Source organism: Colius striatus, chromosome 8 (genome assembly GCF_028858725.1).
Source record: "Colius striatus isolate bColStr4 chromosome 8, bColStr4.1.hap1, whole genome shotgun sequence".
Lineage (NCBI taxonomy): Eukaryota > Metazoa > Chordata > Aves > Coliiformes > Coliidae > Colius > Colius striatus.
The window spans coordinates 14,247,778-14,275,281 of record NC_084766.1 but is presented as its reverse complement, the minus strand read 5'-3'; the positions used below and the strand labels follow the sequence as shown (position 1 = coordinate 14,275,281).

General features: G+C 46.0%; 1 protein-coding gene across 3 annotated transcripts in view; it reads right to left on the bottom strand.

Moving 5' to 3' along the window:
• Positions 1 to 9,705: 9,705 nt before the first annotated feature.
• LOC104555574 (collagen alpha-1(XIII) chain) overlaps positions 9,706 to 27,504 on the bottom strand; it is a 56,544-nt gene continuing 38,745 nt past the window's right edge. For all 3 annotated transcript variants that reach the window (XM_062001289.1, XM_062001290.1, XM_062001291.1), the window contains 10 exons: positions 27,321 to 27,362; positions 26,786 to 26,812; positions 24,894 to 24,974; positions 22,444 to 22,479; positions 19,963 to 20,016; positions 19,624 to 19,677; positions 18,858 to 18,893; positions 14,692 to 14,778; positions 10,470 to 10,508; positions 9,706 to 9,965 (listed from right to left, as the gene is read on the bottom strand). In XM_062001289.1, coding sequence (XP_061857273.1) covers positions 9,963 to 9,965; positions 10,470 to 10,508; positions 14,692 to 14,778; positions 18,858 to 18,893; positions 19,624 to 19,677; positions 19,963 to 20,016; positions 22,444 to 22,479; positions 24,894 to 24,974; positions 26,786 to 26,812; positions 27,321 to 27,362 — 459 coding nt within the window. In that variant the 3' untranslated portion in view covers positions 9,706 to 9,962. The remainder of the gene's footprint in view (positions 9,966 to 10,469; positions 10,509 to 14,691; positions 14,779 to 18,857; positions 18,894 to 19,623; positions 19,678 to 19,962; positions 20,017 to 22,443; positions 22,480 to 24,893; positions 24,975 to 26,785; positions 26,813 to 27,320; positions 27,363 to 27,504) is intronic.

Below are 27,504 nucleotides of genomic sequence, written 5' to 3'. Positions count from 1 at the left end.
TGCCTGCAGGCATGGCCTTAAAAACCATCCCCAAATGGAGAGATGACATCTAAGTGGATTTGTGGCTTATTATGTGCATGAGCTGCCATTTACAAAAGACAGAGACTGCATGTAAGTAAACAGGTATTTTTATAAAAGAAGAAAGTATGTACATCATATGTAACAAATGCAGGTTGTGCTGGAATACGTATGGCACGCAAACTGAAATAGCAACTTCACACAAACATTGACACAAAGGAGTGACTCCTCAACACAAGGCACGGGGAATTCACCAGACTCCTCTTGGAGAACGGTGGGGTGACACCTGCAATATAGTGCCAGGTTTACCACTGCAGCAGCCAGCCAGCCTAAGGCAGGTTTCATTGCCTCCTGCCTACTTTTTCAGTCCTTTGGTTTTCCAAAAGTCATTTCTCCAAACTAACCTGCTCCTGGAATCTCTCATCCTTATTCCCACAATGATGGAGCACATAGGCTGGGGCATTTGAAAGGGCAATATCCAGCTCCTGCATAGCAGTCCTCATACTGGTGATACAAACCAATACCTCCCAGTACCACACACATTAATTACCTGGATACTTGGTGATCAAACACAGAAAACGCCCACCTTTTACAGGAAGGTAGAAAAGCTCTAAAGGCACCGTAATTAGTTTTCTAAAAGGAAACTTTCTTTACCACTGAGCAGTGATTCAGTTCTTTAAGCACATCCTTCATTTCAAGGGCAGGTGGGAAATCACTGGATTAGTTAAGGGATGCAGGAAATAGGAAACCAAGGAACAGTCTTTGTTCTGACATAAAAATTCATAAACCATTTCTCACTCATGCAGATGGAAATCATTTAACTGAATCCCTTTCCCCACACATGCTGGTTAATCCTTCAGTGTCTTTGCAGTTGTTATCACCCCGAGAAAAGATTTGCTTAAAAACTTACTAGTGGAAAAAATATTGATAAAGAAAAAACAAACAATTACAACATTTCACTTCTGTGTATGACCAGTAACTTTTCTAAAACATTGCAAATCCAGAGCTTCCAGGATCAAAAGACAAACCACATCAACGTTAGCATATTACTAAAGAAAAAGAGAAAAAAGCGAGCGTTCACTTAGGCTGAAGAAGCTCCTACTGAGGTTGAACAGATTGTGGGAAAGAACAGCCCTTTGTTTTCTTCATTCTAGCAATTATTGAGTGTGGAATTTTCTTGAAGGCAAAAAAATTCCAGAAATTCTAAACTAAGTTAAAAGAAGTTGAAAAAAAAAAAAGTCTTAGAATCAGTACAATGACAGTAATAATTACTGGTAACACACAAGTATATTACAGCAGTGACACCAATGAATGCCGAGTAACACTGGATATTTCATACACAGCCTGAAAAGTTCAGTATAAAAAAAAGTGTAAAAAGCTTATTCAGATTTAAATGTCTTAATCAGTGTGTTTATAAGAGATACGCAGAAACAATGCCCTGTCGAGGTCTACTCATAACTAATCACTGTACTGCAAGTACATTAAATATTGTACATTCTATGCCACCAAAGGAAAAAAAAGAGTAGTATAATCTCTTCTGTAAAATTCAAGGAAAGCAGATATGTAACAACAACAAATTGCTTCAGAAATCATTCTCCTGCAGGGATTATTAGGTCATTAATGTTTGATAAGCAGATCTTTGACAGAAAGTGTCCCACTATCAAAGAATTTGGTGTCCAAATGATATGAAGATGAGAAATGGGAGCAGTGCCAGTGACGCAAGCATTCCAGGCACAGGGGAGGAAAACACACCAGGGTGGTGGGTTTCGCTTCCTGAGAGGACCCTGAATGCTAAGGGGGTATCTACTCAACACCACACAGCTTTCTTGGGAGAGCTAAGTCACCTGGCTGGATGACACTCGAGGCCACCTCGCAGAGCAGGGCACAGAGTGCAGTCGCTCCTTCTGCACAGCTTGGTGCTGGGTAGATGTGCCCTGCAGTGGGTTATGGGCTGTTGCCTGGGCAAGTATGTTCCAGGCCAAAGGCTGCCTTCAGAGCCAGCCTCTCCATCATGCCACACACTGGGCTGTGGCTCGTGGTACAAGCCAGGCTCTGAATGTACAGCCTGAGAAATGCCAGGTGAAACTGACCCAGCATGCCTCAGGCATCCAGATCACTAATGGCACTGGTTAGTGGTTTGCTAACCACCAAGCCACGCTAGAGCAGTTGAAAGTTCAGCCTCTTGAAACAAGACATTTCCTCAGCAGTGCTTCTTCTGTTCCTCAGACCTGCTCTTCTCATGCTGCATTGCTGGGTGACATAGGCCTGGCCTGTGACTGGGGCACCACGAGCTGTACAGCTAAAGAGCCCGGGCCACCTGCAGGTGGTCCCCAGAAGCGAGACCACTTTTCCCTATATCCTGCTTCTGCCCTGTTAACAACAGAGGCAACTTGGCATCATGAAGAGCAATGGGACTGCTGTGGTGTCAGGCCACCCTGCACTGCCTGCATCCAGGGAGGTGTTCACAGGCCTTTTGATGGTGGGTGGAAGCACCACAATACTCCAGTTTACCACACCTCTAAATTTAAAATGATTAGAGAAGAGAAGGAATAAGAGAGTAATCCTGTTTGGTGAGAGGAGTGGACAGGGGGTTAAGTGTGTGCTGTAGCCTGGAAGCAGCTGAGAGGAGGCCACTGGAGGCCTCTGTGGCAGTGCCTCACATACTGCTCCTGCTCCACCTCCCTCAGGTGCCTCTGCTGTAGACCACAGCCTCCTACACCTCAGATAACATGCTGACTTCAGAAGAGTCCCCAGAGGGGTGGGATGGCTTGGTCAGCAGCACTGCCTGCAACATCAGGGTAAATGAAATCTCTGCAGGAGAACAGAAGGGAACATTTACTGAAGCAATCTTTTGCAATGTTACTTGAGAAAACAATGGAATTATCACAAAATGGAATTTCACACTCCCAGCAAACCCCCACCCCACAGACAATGGGCTGACAAACAGCGTGCACTGGAAAGCAAGAACACAAGCTCTGCTCCATGAGGTTAACAACCAGTCCTCTCATATCTACCACCAACACATCTGACCAACTCAACTTTGTGACAACAGTTCAAAGTCACATTTTGCAGCAAAAACAACCCTCAAAACTTCAGCAGGTTTTTCCTCTAAAAAAACCCCAAAACCCAATCTGCACTCTTCTGGGTCTGTTAAAAAAAAAAGGAACATATTTATTAAATACCTTCACAAGCAAACAAAATCATAAGGAAGCCACAAAGCTGAACTGGCCTTGCTGCCTGGCATTTGGAGCTTTACACTCAACTCCAAAAAAGTATTAAACATCTACAATCTTGATTCATGTTTTCCCTTGATACTTTCATCAGATCCAAAGGTTTGACAAGGAAGGGGTCCAAGAAGGGAGGAAGCGTAGCAGGAAGGAGAGAGACTAAAAGTGAGTGGAAAAATGATCAAAATGCGACCAACGGAGATTTTCTGAAACTGCAGAAAGTAGCCGTTGTGTCTGGGACAGAGACATCTGGAAGCAATAGGGGAAAAAACAGGGGAAGAGGTAAAAAAAACCCCAAACCCTAAAGTGTAAAAGAAGGGGAGACCCTCACCCAGCAAAGCATTTGTGTGAAGCAAAACCTAAAGATAAGCTCAGACAAGCACACCGCTGGGTTTAGAGGAGGGACTACAACAGCAAGAGACAGCAATACTTCAGCAGGTACCTACCAAGAGCTTGCGTTTGCAATAAAATGCCTTTCTTCTAATTGTTGTTTCTGAGCTTTCTAGCTAAGGCTGAGATTTCAGACTGCTGCTGAAGAGGACACAGCGACTCTTGCCAGACTTGTTGCTTTATGACAGACCCCCTAAAATCTAGAGAGACCATTTTCAATCCACTGGTCCCTAACATAGCCCTTGTGACTTTTGTAAAGGAAGAGTTTTGGAGAGACATTTTGTCTGGAGGAGGTCACTGGTACCTGGTCCCTAGGCGTGGCCTGTGTGGGAATGTCCATCCCCACTCAAAACTGCTTTGCCTATGGAAAGCACCGTTTTACTACCAAACAAAGGGAGAAAACAAACATGAGAGGAATGACCTTAGGACATTTGAGGTGAGGAACTTTTACAACTTATTCCAGAAGCCCAGTAAAAATATACCTAAAAGAAAACGCAAGAAAACAGAGATGAGCAAACAGACCGCTCTCAAAAATCACAACTGAAAAGAAAAAGTAACCTCAAGCCATATATATTAAATAATTTTCATTAAAAAACAGAAAAAAAAGAAGACAAGAAAGCACACCTACCGCCTGCAGTTCTGGTCAAGTCCTCCCCTCCTCCCCCCACACAAAAATACTGGAAATAAAAAAATACAAATACATAACCCTTTCATCAGCCTGGTTCCTAACTGAAACAGTTCCTTCCCCTGCTACTCTGTTGACTCACTAAATCTGTTAGAGGTTTTAAGAAAGAGGAAACTGAACTTCTTTTCCCCTGCTCTTTGTAATCCTGGAATTATTTCAATAGCTGAGATTTTCCCTGGTGAGAGGAGATGGGTGCTGGGTATGGGTGTTCTTACCACCAGAAGGTCAGAATCATTCCAGCAGAGCTGGCAAAAGGTGTCCCTTTCTGGGACTTGCTCTGATTTAAAAGGCATCACTTTGAACTTGAAATCTGGGCTTTCACACCAAACTGTAATGTGAATTGCTCATCATTTAGTTCTGCCTTCTGATTTAATGTCATTCATTAGCTCTCATAATAATCGCTCTGATTCACCAGAGCGATTACATATGCAAATGACATCATTTTGGCCAATGGGAATGGCAGGCTCAAAGGTAAACATGTGGTTTGGTGCTGGGGCAAATGGGATTCCCAATGCACTCCATGGAGTACAAACATCACGAGATGTGTTCGTTACGTACGGACTTAATAAGGAATCTGAGGAGCTTTTCCATAACTGACACGAGCTGTGAGGAAGGACACTGTGGCTCACCTGTGCACAAAGTCCAACCTGCAGCAGCAGTTGCTGAGCAAGGGACACCAGAGTCACACAGCAGCGGATAACAAGTATCCACAGTCCTACCTTCCGCCCTTCAGGCAGATGGGGAACATCCTCTGCACCCCTCTGCACTCGGCCAAAGCTTTGTTTTCCTTCTGTGAATGTATTAAAACAGGGAACAGTGGAATTTAAGCCTCATGATCCTTATTTCCATCTGGAGGTACTCACAAAAAGCGCCTGATGGGCCAGCAGAATAATATTTCTCCAGACAAAATACACCCAGCATGTGTGGTGGAGGCCAGAGCAGAAGTACAGGAACCAAAGGAATTATTCAGTGAAACACAATTTTTTCCATGCTCTGCATTTTCCTCGTCTGACATGATATTTCATGCCTTCAGAATCCAGTATGGTTTTCTCTTTTTGACAATAAAAAAGGTCATTATCATTTCTCAGGAGAAGGTTTACGATGAAAAGGTTAAAGATGGAATCATCAACGATACAGGTGGAAGTTTGTCATCCAGAAACGGTAGCAAAAACTTTTATCATGTCCTCTCTGAGCAGCTCTGTGAACTGAACACAGAGCAGGGGGTGCCACTCATTTTCCTAAAGGCAGTTGTTGAAGAACGATTTCTTCCTTGGATCAAAGGGTCCCCCCACAGAAATACTGTCTGTGTCTTGTGCTCATTCATGCAGCAGCTGCTGGAAAACAAGCCTAATTCTTCATCTGAAGAGTGTGACCACAATAAGAGAATGAAGTGAAAATGACCAAAGAAAAAGAATATAAATGGTGTCATTTTCAGGCCCTGTCACTGGCCCCCGGGAGAGGCCCAAGAGAGCAGCAGCCAGCCTTGGCACGCCATGCTCCCGCAGCCCCAGCGGGCAGCATCTGGGCACACATTCCTGGTGTGCACTTGAAGAACTCTTCCCAAGCTCCAGGGAGAGGACTTGCAAAACATCTCCAGCCAATCTTCAGGAAGGTCCTCCTTCTCCTTTCATCCCCCAGCTTCTCCACCCTCCAACTTGTCTCACTTTTTGGCTATCAGCCAAGGAGTTTGACCCTTGAAGTGGCAGACAAATGGTTTCATGTGAAAACATACAGGCAAGAGAAAGAGTCATCAACAGTGACAACAGCCCAGTTACAGGTTTTAGTGGGGACGAACCCTGGTGCAAACCCAGCTTCTGCCCTTTGGGTTTCTCTTGAAATGCAAGGCCCTCATTTTTGGTAAGAGCTGCTCATCAGTGGAATTTCACTGAGTGGCAACTGTGGGTTTATCCCCAGTGGCTGACGAGATTGCATCAATACCAGGGGCTGTAGGAACAGCCATCTGAGACAGTAACCTACTTCAGCTAAAAACCAACGGGCTGTGGCCTGCAGCAACCACAGAGAATGTTTGTCACCACTTTCTGACCTTTTGGACAGGTAACCAGTATCTCCTACGTGCTTTTCCCCAGCGCTACATCGGTTGTCTTCTCTGCCTCAGTGCAGCTGCAAGTGACCTGTACACACAGCCCAGCAGAGGCAAAGCTAGCAGAGGCTGTGGGATTGCCCCATCAGCCCCCAGCCCAGCAGTGCAGACAGAGCTCACAAAAGCATTTAGGTGGGCACTCCTCCTTCAGTGCCTGCTTCCCAGAGAAGGCTGGGAATCAACTACCTCAGCACCATGGAGAATTAGGCCCAAGAACTGTGTTTTCTTCACAGCTGAAGGTCTGTCAATCCCTTTTGCCAAGATGCAAAAGGAGCTGCTGGTTTGCCAGTGAAAGTAAAAATTAAACAAGTTCTCAAGTCAGTAGACTCTCCTCCAAAACATCCTTCTCAGAAAGGTTTTTAAATGCTTTTTTCTGAATTAAGTTCAGCTTTTAAGTGCACTCAAAGGGAGACATTAAACGAGTCTTAGAACAGAGAGCATGAAACAGGTCATGAATTGTGCTGCCCACAAAAAGCAGCTTTAGAGTTTAGCAGTGAATTTAAAGCCAAGCCAGTGCTATGAACAACAGGAGCTGAGATAGTGAATAAGAAAGAGGCAGTTAAGGATGACAGCATGTGCTTTGCTAACAGAATACAGCCAAGCCCTGTGGAAGTTGTGGCACCAAAGCCTCTTGGGGTTTGCTATGGAGTAAGTCAAGAGCTTCAGTGAGTCAGGTACTTCCAAGAGTTATGGCAATTGCATTTCAAGGTCCCCTGTGCCCCAGGCAAAAGCTTTCTCTCTCACAAATCTATCAGTTAAAAGCAGCCCAAGAAATAAAACAGATGCAATGTCATCTCCAGACTCCTTTCCCTTCCAGTAGCTTTGTTAAGACAAGATAACAGATTACCCCTTATTTGCTTCTAGATCAAACCCAGGCACAGACAATCCCATGCAAGTACAGCCGTAAGAAGCCATTAAAAACCTGCTGCAGACACTAAAGGGAACAGGAGGCATTGATAGGTTCTCCCAGGGATTTGTATATTTTTGAGGATTAAACATTGCCAGCATTTTTAGAGAGGCTGAAGCACTCAGCCTACCTACCTTATGGGCCCAGTGCTTGAAGACCAGAGCAGAAACTCACTGCTGCTACCACCATAACCTTCTACAACCCAGGCACCATCACAGCACCTGGGTGGGTCTTCAGCAACTGGGTTGTGTTTAACAGGTGTGCAACTAAAGCAGGGGTTGTGTGTCATTCCTTTAAATGAGTGCTGTGCCAATTAGCTGTGCTTCACAGCTGCAAAGCCTCCTAACAGGGACCTGGCTCTAACATCAATGGGGGACATTGCTGAGGAACCCAATGGGAATACCTTGCTGCTTTGCAGTTCTTTTTCTTTCTGTGGCATGTCAGCTCTGCTATCCTGAGTGTCTCATGAAATTGTCATGCATGGAAGAGTTTCATCCAAAGGACAATGTTGGCATAAGAAGAAACAGTTGTAAATACCATGAGGTAGTTTAGGTTGAAAGCTGAAAGGAGCTTCCCAACTGGGAGAGCAATCTGAGTTGGGAACAGCCCATGGGATGGGGAGGTGAGGGACACAGGGTGGTGGAAACCTCACTGGGCTTTAGAGGAGTTCAATAAATGTCTGAAAGGGCGAGGTGACAACTGGATTGCAACAGCCAGGAGCTGGGCTCACAGCCTTGGGCAGCCCCTGGCAGGCCTTTTCCTCCACGTACAGGAGAAGCACATCCTTTACTCGCTTGTTTTACTCCAATGGTGCTAAAAAGCCTGCACAGAATTGGCTGGAAAAAAACCAACTACTGAAGAGCTTGTAACCAGATGAAGAGTTGAGCAGGGGGTTGAACAGTCGAGTGTAGGAGACGGTGGTGACCACAGTGGTGGCCGTGCGCACATCAGCTGGCCTTGCTGTGGCCAGAAGCTGCTGTGAGCACAGCCTGTGATCCCTATGGCAGGAACCATGGCAGGAACCACACCGTGCTGGTGGGGCAGATGGGGCTGAGCTCCTGCTGAACACTGGCACTACACAGGACAACCCTGGGTCAGGCCAGCTAACAATTCCTGCTCTGGGGGCATCTTTAACTACTGACAGCTTCTCTCCATCCCCTGACACTTCCGAGGCACAGATGTCAGCCCCTCTTACATGAAGGGCCAAGGGAGGAGGATGTGGTTTACATTTAGGCTTCTACTCCTTTGCTCATTTTCTAAGAATAAATACATTGTGATTTATTTATTCACTTGGCCACCAAGATGATCAGGGGACTGGAGCATCTTCTTTATGAGGAAAGGCTGCGGGAACTGGGGCTGTTTAGTCTGGAGAAGAGAAGACTGAGGGGAGATCTCATTAATATTTACAAATATCTAAATGGTGAGTGTCAGGAGGTTGGGACATCCCTTTTTTCTTTTGTACCTAGTAACAGTACAGGGATAATGGGATGAAGCTGGAACACAGAAAGTTCCATTTCAACATAAGAAAAAACTGTTTCACTGTTCAGGTGAGGGAGCCCTGGCACAGGCTGCCCAGAGCGGTTGTGCAGTCTCCTTCCTTGGAGGTCTTCAAGACCCACCTGGACATGTTCTTATGTGACCTGATCTAGGTGAACCTGCTTCTGCAGGGGGGTTGGACTAGATGATCTCTAAAGGTCCCTTCCAACCTCTACCATTCTATGATTCTATGATGTTTGTTGTGGTCTGACAGTGTAATTTCTGTGGGTGGGTACCTTCTGAGACATCACCAAAGGTAGGGCACGGAGGGTAATTGAGATGTACATGTGCAGATTCTAATGACACACTCTGCAAATTTGCATAAGACCTTTGGTTAACATTTAAAAATCCGTGGGGGTTGATTTCTCTAATAAACATTAATTAGGGCATCATTGAGCTATTCTGCCATACGCTCAATTTTAAATGAGGCTTGAATTAAGCTACTGGCAGGCCTACTATTTAGAAAGGTGTTAGAATTTCTTGCTGACCAGGGCAAGAGAGTTATTGCAGCTCATGGGAGGTGCTCGCTTTTAGCCTGAGGCAAAAGACTACTATTCTCTTTGTAGAGGCTCCCTGCCCAATCTGATCAGGAAACAGGTATCATTTGATAATTATTAATCACAGAATCTCTACATTCCCAGTGTACAGTGGCTACTGTGAGGTTTTTTTCAGCAACACCTTAATTTAATCACCACTAAACTGCTAATATTTCACTTTAATATAAAATACATAACGTTTTGAAATAGCCTTGAATGATTCCAGCTTGAAAAATTACCTTTCACTCTATACAGGGCAGTTCCTTTGGGCACTTTTAATGCAATAATTTATTTAGTTCCTATATTCATCACGTGTGCACAAACATCACGTAAATATTACAGCTGTACTCTATGACAAAACAAGCATAATGCAGACACAGAATTATACCAAGAACTGACAAACAGGGAAGAGGGGACATCTAGGGCTTTCTGTACAAAAAATATGCAGCTTTTTGATAATTTGTAAAAATGCATAACTTTTGGCATTCCAGAGAAGAACACTGTATAAAAATAAATATTCTATGTACAGTAACACACAGAGGCCAGTCCAGGGTTAGAATCATCACTGCAAAAGAAAACATAAACGGGTGTTAGCAACGATTCACCCACAGTGGTTAGTGGCAGCTCAGCAGGGGAAGAAGCACTTCATGGGTGGAAGGACAGTGGGACAGCATTATGGAAACTGTCTCTGGGGTCTCCAGGAGGAAAAGAAATGGTCCTGGATCTCAGCTGAGATCCCTTACAGCCCTCAGCAGGGGCACCGGGAGCAGGAGCTGGGCTGCCTGCTCTGCTGAAGGCCACCTGGGCTGTGCCAGCTCCTGCCCTCTGGCATCAGAGGCACCAGATGGAAAGCTGGTTTTGGGGCCAGTATCAATGCACTTCAAGGCCAGGCAGCTCAAAGACTATTAATACAACTCTCCTCCTTCTAGCCTGTTTTGCTTGCACAGTCCTGGAAATCCCATGCATGCTACCACCCTTCTTTTGCTGCTAGCCAGACACTGAAAAGTATTAGCAGGACTTGTAGCAGTGCCAGCTCAGCACAGTCACAGCATTTCCAGGGCTATCTTACCTTATTCCAGCAGCCTTGAACTGGAAGGCCATCTTCTCCCTGCAAACAAAATAGCAGTTTAGTTCACAAAAAAAAAAATGCAGAGATCAGGGAAAGAAGGAGTGGGTTAACTGTTACAGCTGCAACAAACAGTCTGAACCAGGGCTGGAGGAATAGTCTGAAAGATATTCCTCATCCCTTTGTAGTGACCCGGGCTTCTGGCTGGCAGAACCAGTGTAGCTTGAAGCAAGGACTGGGGCTGAAGAAGGGGGCTGCCTGCAGGCTCATGGACAGGAGGTCTGTAGGCTTGTTGTCGTTCCTCACTGAGGAAGGTGTTTAGGCAGGCTTCCCTAAAGGGAGGGGGAACAGAGGGGGTCCCATTGAGCCAGAAAAATAAGGCAAGAAGCTGGCAGTGAGACGGGTGGCCTATGTCCTCAGGCATTACCCTCTAATGCTGAGGCTACAAGCAAACCCCGAGGCAGCACTAACCTTGGATCCTGAGTGGGATGTGAAAAATACCCTCCCTTTCCTTTCTGCCCTCTTTGTTAAAGGGTTTGCTTTATCACATGAGAGATTGCCCAGCTGTCCTCTTTTGCCTCCAAGGAGATCCTGCCCCAGGGAAATTAGGAAGGCAAGCAGCTGGGCAGGCCCTGTCCTGGTTGGGGGTGTCTCAGCTGACTCCCCAAGAGGGACTTTTTTCCTCCATAAAGTCAGTGAGGTGTCTGCACAAATCCCCATGTGCTTCTGCTGCCCTGGAGTCTTGGGCTCCATGTCCCAAGGAGGAAAGTGGCATTTTAAACTTTATTTTATCATTTAATGTTGAGGAAGGTTGGGCACTTTAAAGGCCGAGACTAAATGGTTGGGAAGTGCCTTTGTGAATTACTGCAGCTCCTTTTGTCCCATCAGCTGTGTGCCAGGTTCAGGGATTATTGCTACTTCCCAGGACAGCTCAAGAGCAGGGAGTGAAATTGTACAAGGCACAATGCAGGCACATTTCTTCCTTCAAAGGGCTCGGTTCTCACTTCTTCAAGTACTGTGTGAGAGATCTGCAGTGTGTATCATCCCACTGGAGAAGGGGAGAGGCAAACACCAAACAGAAAAGCAAATGCATGTAGTATATTGAGAAATAAACTATTTACAGGGGACAGACTTCCCAGGGACTGAGGAAACGAATGCTGCCGTGATGCTACAACCATATGGTTTAGAATGCAGTTTTTTAGACTGTGGCCTCCTCATGGTATTTCATCCCCCTCCCCCCATCCCCACACCGTGGAAACCCTGAGGTGCGGGTTAACGGGTGGGCAGATGGTGACGCTCCCATTGGTACGCTGATGGTGGGAGGGATGGCTGGTGTGGTGCCTTGCAGGAGGAGATGGGAAGTTAGGTGTGTGAAGGAAGGGGAGGGCAGGGGGTTACAGCTGCAGGATCAAAGGAAGACCAGGGTCACAAGGAAGTGTTTGTTGCAGGTGGATTTGCCAAGAACGGAAGCGCCACATGCTTGTTAGTGCCAGCTATCTCCTTCCACGTATCTCAGATGGGTGAAGCATTAGTTCACAGCCTCCACAAGCTACACACAGGGCTGTGTCAGCTGGATGCTGAGCTTTTAACCTAGTTGGATCGAAAACCATGCTTATTCACGTTCCCAAACTAGTTTGCATGCCAGAACACTATCTATAAAAAATAACGGCATCTGTATTTCAACAGATTTTCTGGCAAGTTTCCCATAACAAAAATAGGTATGGAAAAGCAGCACACATCCTACCACAGCCATGCAGGGCGAGTCCTGACCCAGAGACAGAACATGAAATGTCATCCACCAGGGCACTGGTGGGATCCTTGCACTCATTAAATCAGGAGCCTTATTGAGCCAAAACTTATTCCATAGAGACTTGGCTGCTATCAGCAGGAGGCGAAACACACGGCTCGGTGTTTCCTCTCCTTTGTGGACTGTTCTGGGCAGGTATTATTTCACCTGTGGGACTGCAGAAGAGTTTCTGTTTGTTAGCTGGAATTTACAGAGCAGCAACTGAGAGTTTCCAAGTGGCGGCTGTTACAGCCCTGCCCCAAGGAGACAATGGCAGCCCCCAAAGGAGGGATAGCTGGAAGGAAGATTTGTGGTGGCTCTTCACAAAGGTCAAATAACCAAGGCTTAGAATGGCAATTCCAGGGCTGGCTTCCTCAGGGAACTAAGCAAACCTTCCAAACTAAGTATGACTTCTTCCTTTGGGCACTTTTTTTTTTTCCCAGCGAATTGAGCTAATTGATATTCTATAGTCTAAATGATAAATGGCATCAAACACCTTTAAGTGAGCATAAAACTTGGAATGATTTTCCTCAAGCAAACCTAGTAATGCAAAACAGGGGCTGGAAGGGCAGGGGAGTACAAGTTTCAACATATTATGGAGTCATTTAGACTGCTGCAGGGAGCAAAAACCTCACCTGAATGTCACATCTCCAGAAAATCTCAGAGTAAATGAATAGATTGGTGATGTTTAATGAGATACTTAAAAATCAGCCAAGTTTTAAGTGTTCCTGAATATTTCTGTCCTATACTAGTCAGGTTCAATGAGACACTAATAACAATAATCACCCTTTAATAGTTGAGTAAGGTGGATATCTGGAAACAGGCAATTCAAAACTAGAGTTTCTTGGATGCTATATCAGTATCACTTGGACTTCTGGGGCAACTCACAAATAGGAATCCTCCATCAGGAATCGAAGGAGATAAATGTCCAGGTAATGTGTTTCACATGGGCTTGATAACAGGCAAACCATTGTTTTCGGTCATGTTAATGTCTAGAATGGCTGAGCTACTATGAGCGGTGTTGGGCTGCACGAGCCACCTAGGAGCACTTAAAAACAGTTAACTAAGGACAGCAGTATCACAGCTCCTTGCCAGAAAGCCAAGCCAGTGCAGGGGCAGCTCTTCATATGTTAGTCTGCTGAAAGTTCTCAAAGTGAAGGCAAAAAGGGCAGCAGTTGTAAGTGACTTGGCATTCTCATTCCCTTTTGCCTCACACCGCGAGTAACGCTGAGGGCAGCTGGGAGTCACTGTGGGAGGGGAAGGGCCCAGGTCTGATGACAGCAGCGTGGGGAAGATGGGATGGAGACAGGTGAGGAAGGGATTGCCAGGTGTTTCTAGGGCATGCAGCTACTTGGAGGTATCAGCAAATAACAACCAGGGCACAAAGAGCAAACAAGCATGCAGGAAAGGGAAGGTAGGCCATACCAATGGGCATGGGGCATCCAGGCCGTCCAGCCCGGGTAACCCTGGCTCACCCTTCTCGCCTTTAAAACCTCGGAGACCCTGTTTATGAAATCAACCACTATCGTTATTTCAGTTAATGCCAGTCACCTCCGTGTCACGGGAGGAGAGGCCAGTGACCCGCTGGGACCGTCGCAGGGCACTCTGCTGCACACTCAGAGTACAGGTGGGCCATGTTTTCTGTTCCAGTTCTGCCTGCATGATCAGCAGTAGCAGCTGCCTCTCTGTTTTTCTGTAGTCTGCGAGCCAGGAGATACTTCTCTGTGCTAAACAGAGGATGGGAATGGTGTTTGCTCCGTTCTGAAATCATCCATTCGTCCCATCCTCCCTAGGAAACCCAACAGCTGGATTTCTAGGTGGGTGATGCACAAGTACTCCTGGGATTTAGGGCACTACTACAGATTTCTGGTAGTGTTTGCTGCAGCATATTGTATATGGGTTAGATGAAAATGTATACATATTGCTATATTTATTCGTCTAGATTTACAGACAATATATTTTGACAGAATATATATATCTCCCATGTAGAATAACTGAGATTGGTTTTCCCTCTGGGTGATGCAGCTCGAGTGCCCTGTGTTGCTCTCAGGTGATCACATCAGCTGGCTGTTCTTCCAAGGCAAGGAAACCTGCATTCAGGTTTTGCTGACACCAAGCCTCTCCAGAGAAGAGCCATAACCAGCAGCAAAGGAGACACAGGGCTCACTCCGCAAAGGAGATCACCCTGGGCTCCCAGCACATGGGATATCCCCATGTACACCAAACCTCTGTGAGCTGCGGAAGAGGAAGGAATGTAACCATGGTCCCCCAGCAGCCCGAGTGCTGCAACGGGCAGCTCTGCCACCGGCTGCACTGGCAGCTGGGCTGGGCCTGGGCCTCATCTTGGACTTCTGCAAGACCATTATTTATGTTATCATTTCCTTCTTTCTTCCCCATCAACGATTCTTAAAACAATACATTTGAGGAAACAGAACATACCAACGGACAGGGTGCATCTAATCCAGGCGCTCCTTGGTCTCCCTTATCCCCTTTAGACCCTCTAGAGCCTTTCTTGCCCCTCTCCCCCTGTAAATAATAGTTTAGTCCAAGAAAAAAAAAACAGAATACACAAAAGCTTTAGGATCATCCATTTCAAACAAATGTCAGCCATAGTTTTTAAAAAAGATAAACATTTAGGAAACATTTTAAAAGAAGAGAAATCTCCCTTTGAGATGTTAAGTGAAAACCACCATATGGAGCTACTGACTGTGACTTAGCAGCACAAACACAGAGACCCTTGCTGAAATCCCCTACTGCTGGGCTGTGAGGGCTGTGCACCAGAGGGGTTACAGTGCCTCGGGGCTCCATGTACAGACCTACTCCTCCTCCATCCTGCCAAGACTACCTGTGCTTCCCTTACACTCAGTGTAGTGTACATTCAGGGAGTGCAGCACCAGGGGAGAACTGGCTGAGCCCAGGGGGCAGGAGGGGCCAGTCCTCACCTGCTGCCTCGTCCCTGGCGTCCCTGCTCTGCTCTGAGCCCACAGGGCAGGAGCCGGTGCCTCGGGGGCAGGACTCGCAGCAGGCCCCTGCTGCTACAGTGGAAGGTACTGCTGGCACAGCCAGCCTGTGTTGGCTTTACTTTTCTTCTTTTCACTCTGAATTCTCAAAGACATTTTCACTTGTGGGAATGTTTTTAAAAGCTTTTGCTTAAACTGTTTAATGACCACTGTGTTTGCCACCAGGAGTTACTGACCTCTTCCTTAAAAGCTGGGGTGTTTTTTTCAGGTTGTTCTTTTTTTTTTTGGAGGGGAGGAGTGTTTTATTTTTTAAAGGTGTAAGATTATTTCTGTATCCCAGAGCAGCAAAGCCTTCACTTGCACAAGTGTGCTTGCCTGAGTCTTACAGTGGTTTGTGCACTGGTGTGCGTCACCATTGCTAAATAGCAAAGAGGCAGAGGATGAAGGAAGTTCTCAGCCTTGGCAGTCTGCACAGCCTGATTGTCCTTGGGGATGCTCTGAGAGGGCTCCCCCAGAAAACTCTGTTAGGGAAGGGACAGGTGCCAATCACCACAGCCATGGCGCAGTGCCTGGGCATCAGCCTCCTCGGTTGGCAGCACAGACACACAGCCCAGGATGGTGCCATCCTTACTGTGGCTTGACATTACAATTTCCCTGCAGGCTACAGGCTGAGTTACACCAGAGCCAGGGCAAGAAGGAATCACTACTAACAAAACCATAACCAAGGAGAAGGCTTGCTCTCTTGTGCCAGAGCAGCATTTGGCCAATGAAAGGAAGCACAAACGGCACAGAGCGAAGCCCAGATGCCCTGTTTCTCCTCCTCACCAAAGATACATCCCACCCTTAAGTAAGTCAGCCAAGGCAAGACATGGCATGGGTATTTGGCACTTGAATCTATACCAAATCTTCCAGTGTTACAGAGGAAATTCTCAAAGCTGCTGAGCATAAAACAGGGGAAGGGGCTGCTGCACAGGGAATGGAATTTAGGGTGCTTGTGGGGAGGGTTAAAGGAATTAAGGGATAAAAATCAGACAGCACAAGCTGCTGTTTCTTCTTTAAAAAAAAGTGTTAAACCCAAAGCTGGCAAGAGAAATGGATGGGAGAGGAGAGGCGAGGTAATGAGGAGAAGTCACCCAGAACCAAGCACTGGAACAGAGAGGATAATCCAGGAAAATGCAGCATGGGTTGCTCTGGAGGAAGGAGGAAGGACCAGGAAGAAAGGCGGAGAGGAGGAAGGGATAAAGGGGACAAAGGTGGACCTGTAGGAGCGAGGAGGACACACATACACACAAGAAAAAAAAAACACAGGCATTAAAATAACAGTGAAGATATCAGCTAGGTAGCACAAGGTCAGGGTTTGCACTTTTTCAGCTGGGTTGCTTGAAAGACCATCTGTTCTCACCATGACCCAGTGCCATGATGCTGTCTCTGCCTGTCCCCATGCCCAGCCTTGCTGTACTCTCACTCCAAACATAGGGCAGCAGGAGCATTTCTGGGGTTTAAAGAAAGCATTGCTCCACCTAAAGTTAACAGAGAGGACTTTGGCCAACTATTTGGGAACTTAGCGAAGTGGAATCTCATTTTTAACATGCTCAGCACTGCAAATGTTCATATTCAATTGCTATGCATGCTGATGCTGAGAGAGTGCATCTCCCCCTTCCAGAGAGGTGGGTGTTGTGGAACAGGTCAGAGTAGAGTGCTGCCTTCTCTTTTTCCCCTCACAGCTTTCTTGTTCATTTTGAAGTCTCGTGGCTGAACTGCCTCCACCGTTCTTTCTGCCGGTTCGTAGAGATAGTCCCAGACTTCTGAGGAGGTTCTGAGGCAGAAGCCGTGTGTCCGACTGTAAGCAAGACCTGGTGCTCCCCTAGGGACAGGGGGCTGCAGACCAAAACCTGTGACCCAGCACTGTGTCCCATTCTGCTCAGTAATGCTTGCTCTAGTGACTTCAAAGGGATGGAAGCATCTGGACAAAACAGCTGTATAAAGGGGCTGCCCCCAAACCATGCTGCTGTTAGCAGTATTGACCAGTTCACAATCTCTGAAGGGGAGCATAAGTGAGGGGAAACTCTTGTATAAAGACTCTGTGGGAAAAGTAGTATTTTCAAGGATCCCACCTGCAAAGTTATTGCTCTTGCCTGTTTATATTCTGAAGGTTCTGACACTTTCCCATTTCAGAATGTTGGTTGCAGTGAGGTGATGTGGCTGCATGCTTCAAGGAGCCACCAAAACTTCCCACGTGTGCTTTCCAACCCATCCTCTCAAAGAGGGTACTGTTTCTTCCAGTTTCGTTTGCCTTTATGTGAGAACTCAGAGAAATTCTACCTACAGCTCATGAAAGATCCTGCTTTGAAATAAAACACCCAGTTTAAAAACCAACTGAAAAAGTCTAGGAATTCTGTTAAAGTTATTTTTAGTTTAGAAGCCACACAAACAAAACAAAATGCATCTTAGTGAAGAGGAGGTTAAGAAGCAAAGCCAGAAATGCAGTGATTGAAAAAGGAGAAAACTTTGGAGCTTCCATGAAATGTGGACCTTTCTCCCCTAGTTTAAGATACCAGTTGGCTACTGCTTTCCAAAACAGCCTGTTCTGTGCAGAGTAAGGGCAGAAATACATTGCAGATGGAGGACTGAGTACTCTCTCTTATGTTTCAAAAGCAAGTTCATACAGTGAAATCATCGCATGGGCACATGCACTATGAAACTTCCCTATTTCAGATAAACTTAGGTGATACCAGAGTCTTAGGAAGAGAAGCTACACATGTGAGTACATATATAGACACATAGGTATGTGCTATATTGAACTCCTTGATATCTTTATACAATCATAATCTTACAAAGACTTGAATCCAGAAGTCATTTCTATTTCCAAAGATAAGTTATCCTCATCTATAGCTCTCAACTGTTTTTATCAAAAAGACTCAGAGCCTTAAAAGGAAAGAAATTCCACACATTGTGGAAAACCCTGATGAAAAAGCAAAGAACTTCTCAGCAGGCATTTTTAGTAACGTTCATCTTTCTCTAACACAGGTGGTATGAGAGAAAGGCAGCAGCCATTCACGTTAATGCTTTCGACCCAACTCTTCCCCATCACATCCACTCAGGACAGTGTCTGAGGAGACTTCATGTCTGATTCTTTAAGGTAGGAGAATTGAATTTAACTTTTCCAAATTTCCATCTTCCAGATTCTCTGGAGGATCGTTTGCTGGAAGGCAACCTTCATTTTCATGCTTCGGGGGAAATTTAAAAGCAACGTACTATAATTTGCTGGCTCCACCTCAGTTCATTCTCATGGGAATCCCTACACACATGAGTAAACAGATAAGCAGGATTTCCCAAGGCATGCCAGACTGGCCTAACTCCAGTAGACATGAAGTCCCATGCTTCAGTGAGAACAGAGCTACATCAACAATGAACACATTAGAAAATCCCTCCAATAGCCTTCAGGTGGATGTACCACAGTGGCCCAGAGGACTGTAAGAGCTACAGGTATCACCTTCTAAAATATGAGTTTGTAACATTATGCACAGGAAGGTCCAGCAGCCAGAATCACATGCCAGCTACTCCTGGTTGCTCAAGGAGTTAACCACTCTGTCACCATGTGAAGATGTTAGTAACTAAATACGAGAAGTTTGCCTGGTAACTTACCCGGATTCCTTTGTCACCAGGCAGACCTTGTAAACCCTGAAATACATCAATGTGAAAAGAAAGGTTTTAGAGCAAGTGAGCCCTGTTGTATTCCCACTCAAAAAAGGAATGTGTGTCCAGGAGTTTGTTTTTTCCAGTTGCTCTATGGCTTCAAAAAAACAGATGAAATAACTTTTCTAGCAGACTACTTCTTCACCACCGTGAGACCATCTGGGCTCTAACATGACTGCTACTCCTCTAAGGGCTCTTCAGATAAAAAACAAACTAGTTCAGAGAACGCAGTCCCTGAGAAAAGCAGTAAACTTCCTTTTTTCAGGTTAAACAACAAAACCAGAGTTCCAACACTGGCCCTATTCTGCAAAAAGTAACCCCAAACAGTAGAGAAGGCAACTTTTGTCACTGCAATGACAAGACAGGGCCCTCTCAGACAGGAGGAAGGCAGGTGCCCGAGCTGTGGAAAGTTAAACAGAGCAGATGTGCTGAAAAGCAGCATTTTGGACTAAGATATGTATCCTGGGAGTCCCATGCAGCTTCTTGCAGCAAGGCAAGTTAACAGCTTCCCTTCAGCTTCATTCACTCCATTCTGAACCACTGATCTGAAGCTACCAAGCTCTTTCTGTTGCTCCCATAGTGTACGGAAGCATGTAACCTTGGTTCTCTAACACCTAACCTAGCTGAAATTGCAAATGTAGTATTACAGCAGCATCTTCAGGTATCAGCCACAGCAAGGAAACATGCAACAAATCCCCAGCACCCTCATACTTACAGGAAGTCCTGCTGGCCCCATTGGTCCTACAACTCCAGGATCTCCTTTACTGCCCTGAAATTGAGACAGACGAGTGAAAATTGTTACATGCCTATTCAACACAAACAGGCAGAGCAGCGGTGGCTACAGCAGCACAGGAAAAGTTAAGGACATGTTTCAAAGCACCTAAAAACCCCACGGATGAGATGCTTCAAAATCAAAGAGGCCCAGCTGAGGGTCTGATATGCACACGGAGAGAACAGTTTCAGCTCTAGAAAGACCTAGAGCTTCTCTATCCCACAGAGTTGTGTTGTTTTCAAAGAAGTTACCAAGCATTGGTCAGTTCATAAGCAAACTCACCCTTTCTCCTTTTGGTCCGGCTGGTCCTGCAACTCCAATTGGTCCTGGAGTACCCTGTAGTTGTAGGAAGGGAAAGACATTAGGACATTTTTATTCAAGAGCTTTGTTAAAGCCAGGAGACACTGGGGCTCCTTCAGGAAAAAAATCACAGCTGGGAAGCACAGTCAGGTGATGGAAGGCATCTAGCACCACTACAGCTTTCAGTGTTTGAAGCAGTTGTTACAGGCAATTTGAAGAACATGAGAACTGCTATGTTAGACCACACCAGCACCATTTTACAGAGTCTTATTTTTCATTTTGAAGCTCTCTCTTGACAATCATTACAGCAGGTATTTCTACCAGATCCACAGGATGGGATTTTTTTTCTCTCTAGTTCATATCAGACAAAGCTGAAAGCTGTAGCAGAATAAAGGCCACTTAGATATTTGATAAGCAATTTTATTTTTCTTCTTAATTTCTTTTTCCCCCTGATTTGAGCAAAAAAAAAGAAAGAGTTTGGTTACTTGGTGGCAGGCAGCCAGTCAGTCATGCAAGTTGAGAGGCACCATGCTGCAGAGATGAATGCAGATGCATATGTACACAGATGAAAACTAAGTGGGGGATCATTCAGTCCCTCTGTTCCCTTTTTGCCATTTATGTCACTCCACCAGGATCCCCATCACGCTAACAGGAAAACCCAGAGGTCTTGCTAACCCTTTGGCACAGGGGCCATCTCCCACCGGCATACAAAATTTCTCCCTTGTGCTCCTGAGACTTCCTTGGGCTTTGGGAAATTGTGCTTATCTTCAACATGGGCAATATAGCAGCTAAGCAATCATCCTCTGGCTATGAAAAAGATTCAGGTGCTTTCAACTCTGCATAGACTGCTTGAAGTTGTTAGGGCCTATTCCTTGGTGGATGGTCTCTTAACAATTCTCCCAGACCACACCCTACAGCGTAGATAAAGCTTAGCCTTCAAATCTGCAGTGCACATAGAACAGATAGGCATTTACCTTCCTAACTCTACATCATATTCTTTTAGATTGGCAAAAGTTTTGCTATCCATTTAGGGCTAGATCTACAAATCCTTCATGAAGCCTTGATAAAGGGCTGCTTTGGAGGCCCACTGCCTGCCCTCCAGGAGGATACAAAGGAGGAAGCTTCTTTTTTTCTAACACCCTAAGGAAAAGGGTCTGGCACGTTTCAATGTGGGCTTACAATTCTTAGTCACAAGGGTCACCCCTCTGGTGAGAGCAGGATGGCTCACATGGATCAAGAGAGCTTTTCAGACACTGAGATCTGTACAGTATAAGTGGAGAAGCAGTTTGTGTGGCACCCAACTTCAACACAGGGAAGGAAGTGAGGACAATCAGGCTCTCCTTAGATTCCTGCACAGGGGTCCACATCATGCAAATCTTAACTGCCTGCTCATACACATCATTTTAAGATCATTTAGTGCCATGAAATACACCGGGATCTCACCTGCACATTTATCAAATTAAACCTCCAATTCCCCAAAACAAGTGAGGGTGTAAGCTGCCACTCAGGCCCTGCTCAGAAGTTAGAGCAGCTGAATTCTTTCCAGTTACACTGAAGAGAAGAAATTGGTGCTTCCTTTTAAACAGCCACATGGATTGTATATGGGTTATGCGTGTTTTCTCCAGAGAGATTAAAAGTACTTGGCCCTTGTTTAACAGCTGTTACCAAAGAACAGCAGAAGGGTTTGCAGAACCAGGTTAGCATTACTTGTCTCATGCTGAATTTGGCAGACTGAGAAGCTTAGGCTCAGGCAGTTTATTTCCTTCACATCTAACAGTGACTGAGAAACAGGAGGTAGAAATCTCGCATCCCTCTGCTCCACTATTGGGTGTCAGTACCTCTCACGTACATATTAGACACACCCCACTGCCTGCACCCCCAGGTAGCTGGGACTAAGAAAAGCATGTGCAGAGCAGCTGAAGTTGCATGGCGTTCCACTGCTGAGAGGCGGTCTGCTCCCCTTGTGAGGAGATGCTCACCAGGCTCTGGGGACACCTGTAAGCATACCTGCAGCCCATGGCAAGGCAGACAGCCCTAAGAGACCTGTGTGCAAACAGCACACAAAGCCTTTTGCTGACAGGAGAAAGTACACTGGTGTCATTATCCCCAAGACAAAACTGAAGAGCTACTGTCATAAAAAGGCAGCTACCATGGGAAATGACAGGATAGAGACTCCTCATGATAAAGAGGGCAGGAGAACCAAGCAGCACAGACCCATGCAGAGGCCTCATTCCTCTTGTTATTGAGATAAAGTGGAACAAATAAGCTGTGATCCCAGGATCCAGACAGATTGGTGGCATCAAAAGAGAGAAGCGTTTGATATCGCTTCTCAGTCTTAACTCCCCTCCCATGCCTGCTTTGGAGAAGGTTATTCTTGGTGTAAACAAGACTCTGGAGGAAGAGACAAGACAAATCACAATACTGGGGAGGAGAAACGTAGGGTAATGGAGAAACGGAACTCACCGGTGGTCCAGGCCTGCCGTCTAAACCTGAAGCACCCTGAACAGACAGGGGAGGGTTCACAAAAAAAAAGGCAAGAGGAGAGGGAGCAGGGTGAGGGGGAAAGGAAAGGGGAGGGGAGAGGTGAGTGAAGCAGTGACTTGAGACAAATATATGCTTGCAATAAACATAAAATAAGATCTCAAGGACAGGTGATGGTACTTACAGGCAAAAACACAGAAACACTGAATACACATAATGTTGACTTGCAACTTTCAGATCCCCTTAAGAATGCGAATTTCCCTCTCAGTGCCACCAAGAAAACCCGAGGAAGAAGGTGTTCTGTGGCAGGTGATGAAGAGGACAATGTGACAGTGGAGCTGAAACCTGCATTGCCTTAGTGGCAGGCTAGGCCATCAGCTGTTCACGTTCCTACCAGGAATCCAGGTCCTGTCAGTGCACTTTGCTGCAGGCCATTGCTCCACTCTCTGTCCAGCTGTTTGGAGGCTCATAAAACAGGTGGCTCATTTCCTGTGTCACCAGGAAAGATTTTCACCAGATTGGATTTTCACCAGATTCGGAGGAAGTGGCAGTTTTTTGTCCACTTAATCTTGCCCTAAATTTCTTCATCCTAAGTCCTAACAGTGGTTTTGCCCAAGGCCTACCTAGCCCAGTGCTTGTCCCTGACAGTGGTTGGGAGAGAAAGCTGTGGTAGAATGTAAATGCTGAGTGTTCCTCCACTTGAGTATGACAAATGCCTCAGCTTGTCAGAGGAGCCTGAGGCTACTGCAGACAATCAGTGCTGAGATGTACTGAAATTCTGGCATGATGTCAAGCCCTAAGTTACATATGAAAAGGCAAGAGATCCAGCTGTGGGATTTTACAGAGTCTGTCTTTGAAATATTTCGGGACCTGTCTGGCACTTACTAATAAAATTGCATTTAGTTTGACAGGCCAAAACTACATTGTACCAGGTATGGATTTTTTTTATGAAGAGACTTATGTAGCTCTGAGGAGGGATAGGAGGTCCACAACATCTCTCTAATCTTACCAACAGCTCAGTAACTGTGCTTCGTAGTTGACCAGCTGTTGATCCAAACACAAAACATTGCTGAGAGGACATTTCTGAGCCAGTCCTGCCCCCTTCACAGCTCAGGAGGAGGGATGTGAAAATCCAAGGGACCCTGGTTTCTCATGAGGCCCACTGCTGTGGCAGAGCCAGGAAGTACATTCCCTGTTGCACTGATGATCTTGTCACGATAATTGCTGGGGCATCTTCTGCTCAGATTGTCCCCAAGACCTCCTTCCCCTCTCCTGATATCACATAGAGTTGAGGGAATAACCATTTAGACAGATAGCTTCCATTTGCATGTCTCAGGGCAAAATGGGCCCAGGGTTTTAATTTCCCTCTGCTTCACTGAGGCACAATCCTTTGCATTTGAGCCTCCTGCAAACATCGCTTTCTCCCTGCTGGCTCTGCACTGAGCCACAGGGAATACACCCATGATGACCTCCCTTGAGTGCCCAGAGTTAGATGAGGGTCATCTAGGCCCCAGAAGGTAACTGCCCTCTAGCACAGCTGAAGGAGGAAAACGTTTTACAAAGACATGTACATTTCAGCCAAAGTCAGGGACAAGGGATCTGGGCAATCACACACAGGACAACAAAGTCACACGGGACACAGGATGCACTTGGCAGTGCTTGTATCCAGGCAGTATCCTCAGCCAAGAGAGTGCTTTCTAGGAGGGGAGAAGTTGGGGGCTGGCAGAGCAGCTAGGTGGGACTAAGTTATCACTAATTCTTTATCAGCTGTCAGCTTGGACAGTGGGTGAAGAGGCTTTTAGCACATGGGAGCTGAGACCTTCACAGTCTGGACGTTTGTATCTACAGCTCCCATAATGTCTAATTTTGCCACAGCTGGTTCTTGCTAAGCTAAGCAGTACACCAACACCAGTCTAGTGTGTCTTGAGTTCACGTACAGAGGGAACACAGCATGTTTCCAGCGTGTCAGGGAAAGCACTGCTTCCATTGCAGAAGTCAGAGGGAAGCACTGGCTAGGTGAAGCAGCTGGATGCACTCAGACAACATCAAGCTTCTGTACAAAGCTTGGCCCAGGAGACAAACAGCCAGGAAGGTGTTTCCTTTTTCACATTTCTTTGAGTTCTGCTCCTGGTCTCGTCCCATTGCCCTGAAGTGCAAAGAACCCACAGGAAGGACATTGCTTGTTTTCTCCAATCCTACCAGAAGCAGGAAGCATTCAAGTGATCACTGATCTCTTTAACAGATCTCAAAGATTAAGGTCCTGTACAGAAATTGAGCCTTTAAGTTTAAAAAGCAAAGGCACAGTTATTTATATCTCCTCTCTTTCTTTGACTTCACATATCAAATCCCTGCGTGCGTCTCCTATTGAGGGATCTTTTTACAGCTGATATAAGTCTGGCTCATAAAGTGTTGCTTGCTTCCTGGATACTTACGGGTAATCCCAGTGGCCCTCTGTCTCCTTTTTCACCCTGGGCGCCCTTCTCTCCTTTCATTCCATCAATCCCTGCTTCCCCCTAAAGGAAGGATGGAGCAGAAAATAAACCCACCATAACAACACTTATATAACAAACATTCCTCCCTTCAGAGAGCGTTGAAGCAGTAGGGAGAATGAGTACAGAGCAACACTCAGCTTGACTCCCAGCCCCACCTGAAGAAAACCACCATTAGTCAAGTGACCTCAGTGTGAGCAGAGCATTTTAGGGCAATGGCAGTAGGAGGAGATTCAGGCCTGATGGGTGAAGAGCCAAAGGGGAGCTGAGCTAATTTCTGTGTTGCTCTCCCTGCCATTCCAGGGAGTGCCAGGTAAATATAAGCAACCAGAAGTTACTCAATAGGGGGGCTTTACATTTTAAGATGTGGATTCATTGGAAGTGAACAACACATGTCCATCAGCTTTGAAGAAAAATCACACTGAAATCTTTTTTGGACGGGCTTTTGTAAATATACAGGCACCAGTTTCAAAATATGGGGGAAAATAATGTAATAATTCATTTCCAACTGTATGTTTCAAATTCTCTACAACAAACCATTAAACAAAATACCCCTTTTTCATAAATTCAAAATGAGACACAGAGCTTTTTTCCCCCCACTCCTATTTGTAAGGCATCTTAAAGCATTATCTTGGTTGCATTTCGAAACAGAAGCATCAGAATTACAGAATCACAAAATCTTAAGGGTGGAAGGGACCTCAAAAGATCATCTAGTCCAACCCCCCTGCCAGAGCAGGACCATCTAGAGTAGGTCACACCGGAACTCATCCAGGGACCCAAGCTTGCACAGAAACAGTAAGTCTGCTTGCAGTAATCCTCTGCAATGACAGGACATCCAGTTGCTGGCTCACTCTACCAGCACTCCAGATTCCACACAGCCCTGCATCACTGCCTTACAACAATCCCTGGCTTGAGCACATACCTGGAAGGGTTACTTATGTTTGACAAGCCTGCAAAGGGTATAGAAATGCTCTTCCTCCCACCTGAAAGCCTCACTGCAAGAAGACCCATTACAGGTGGCAGGGATGGAACAAAAGCTGCCATGCTCCGGACATCCCATTGCACCTGCTATTTAGGGCTGTGTGGATTTCTGCTCAAGGAGAAACTGGTGCAGTCCTTCCTCTGTCTGATGGAAGTTTCCCAGAAATTTGATAGCAGTGGGTAGTGAGTTACAGACAAGCAACACCAATAGCTGTGTAACTAGACCATCCCCTTCAGCACCCAAACAGTGCTGGTAGCCAAATATTAAGCATGACCAGAAGAATTAAGACACTTTCCACATTTTCCAGTCTTTGCCAAGAATGTCAGAGGGAAAAATGCAGGTCTCCTTGAACATTTGCACTCAACTGTCTTTTCATCTAGGTACTGTCTTACAGCAGGCAAGCCAGCGGTGCAGGCTAAGCATGAACACAGGTAGATGGAAATTGGAAAGCTTCTCATCACCAAGAACAGGGAAGTTCTTGAGTGGCTTTACAGAAGAATTTACAGGGTACAGAACTTGGCTAATTTTAAGCTAGAGCTTAGGTACTGAGGACTGTGTGTCAGGCTGCCCTTCCTGCAGTGCCGACCTCTGCCCCTCCAATAGATTTCAACTGCTTTCTCATCCAAGAGTCAGTGGCTTCTCACCTCTCTGGGTGAAAACTGGAGAGAACAACCAGCTTCTATAGTGAGAGCTGCTAATCCATTTCCTTCAAGAAAATAATCAGAAGGATTTGTTCTCTTACCAAGATGGAAGAAAAGTAACATTGGAAAGCTAGGAGGTTGTTACTGAAGGGAATTCTTGCACCTGGGACAATGTGAGTCAAATTTCAGGATGTAATGTTTTGCAGCCTTACCTTGGGTCCGGGCAGGCCCTGAAGACCCTGTATTTGGGATGAGAGACAAGATATCAGTAATGTTTAAGGATGTGCTTTAAAATCCAGGTCCAGTGTGCAGTACAGAGCTTTTTCTTCCTGTCACACTGAGGGCACAAATGCTTAGCCTGAAGGCCTCTTTATTTGGGTAAAGGGCACTTCATGTACTGTTCTCATCTGGTAACGAGGCCCTTGCCAAGAACAACCTGGCAGTGGGCCAGCCTTGCTATTAAGACCATTTCTGCAGCTGATCCCTTTAATCCTGTCCATCCCGTCTTGCTACTGTCTCCCTTTCATCTCAGAGTGACGTAACCTTCTCTCTTTACCTACCCAGCCCATGGCAGCTCTGACCTGCCCTGGGGGGTGGTTTTGGAAGCAATACCAAGCATGTTCCCGTTTCAACACTACAGTGTTTCTGGCTGCTTTATCTGCCCAGAATCCTCCCCAGCCACTTTCCTGCTCTATTCCAATTCCCAGTCCCTTACTCGCTCCTCAGGTGAAATCACCCAAAACTTACTGGAGGTCCTGGTGGGCCTTGGGGTCCAGGGGGGCCAGATATCTGGAAAGCAATGCAAGAGAAGTCACTATCATAATCTGCTGCTCTCTGTAAGTGAAGGGGATCTGCACAGAGGGGAGGCAGGGCACTGGGTGCAGCAGAGCTCTGCTGGGCTTGGAAACCTGGTCTCCCCTTAAAGACTGTG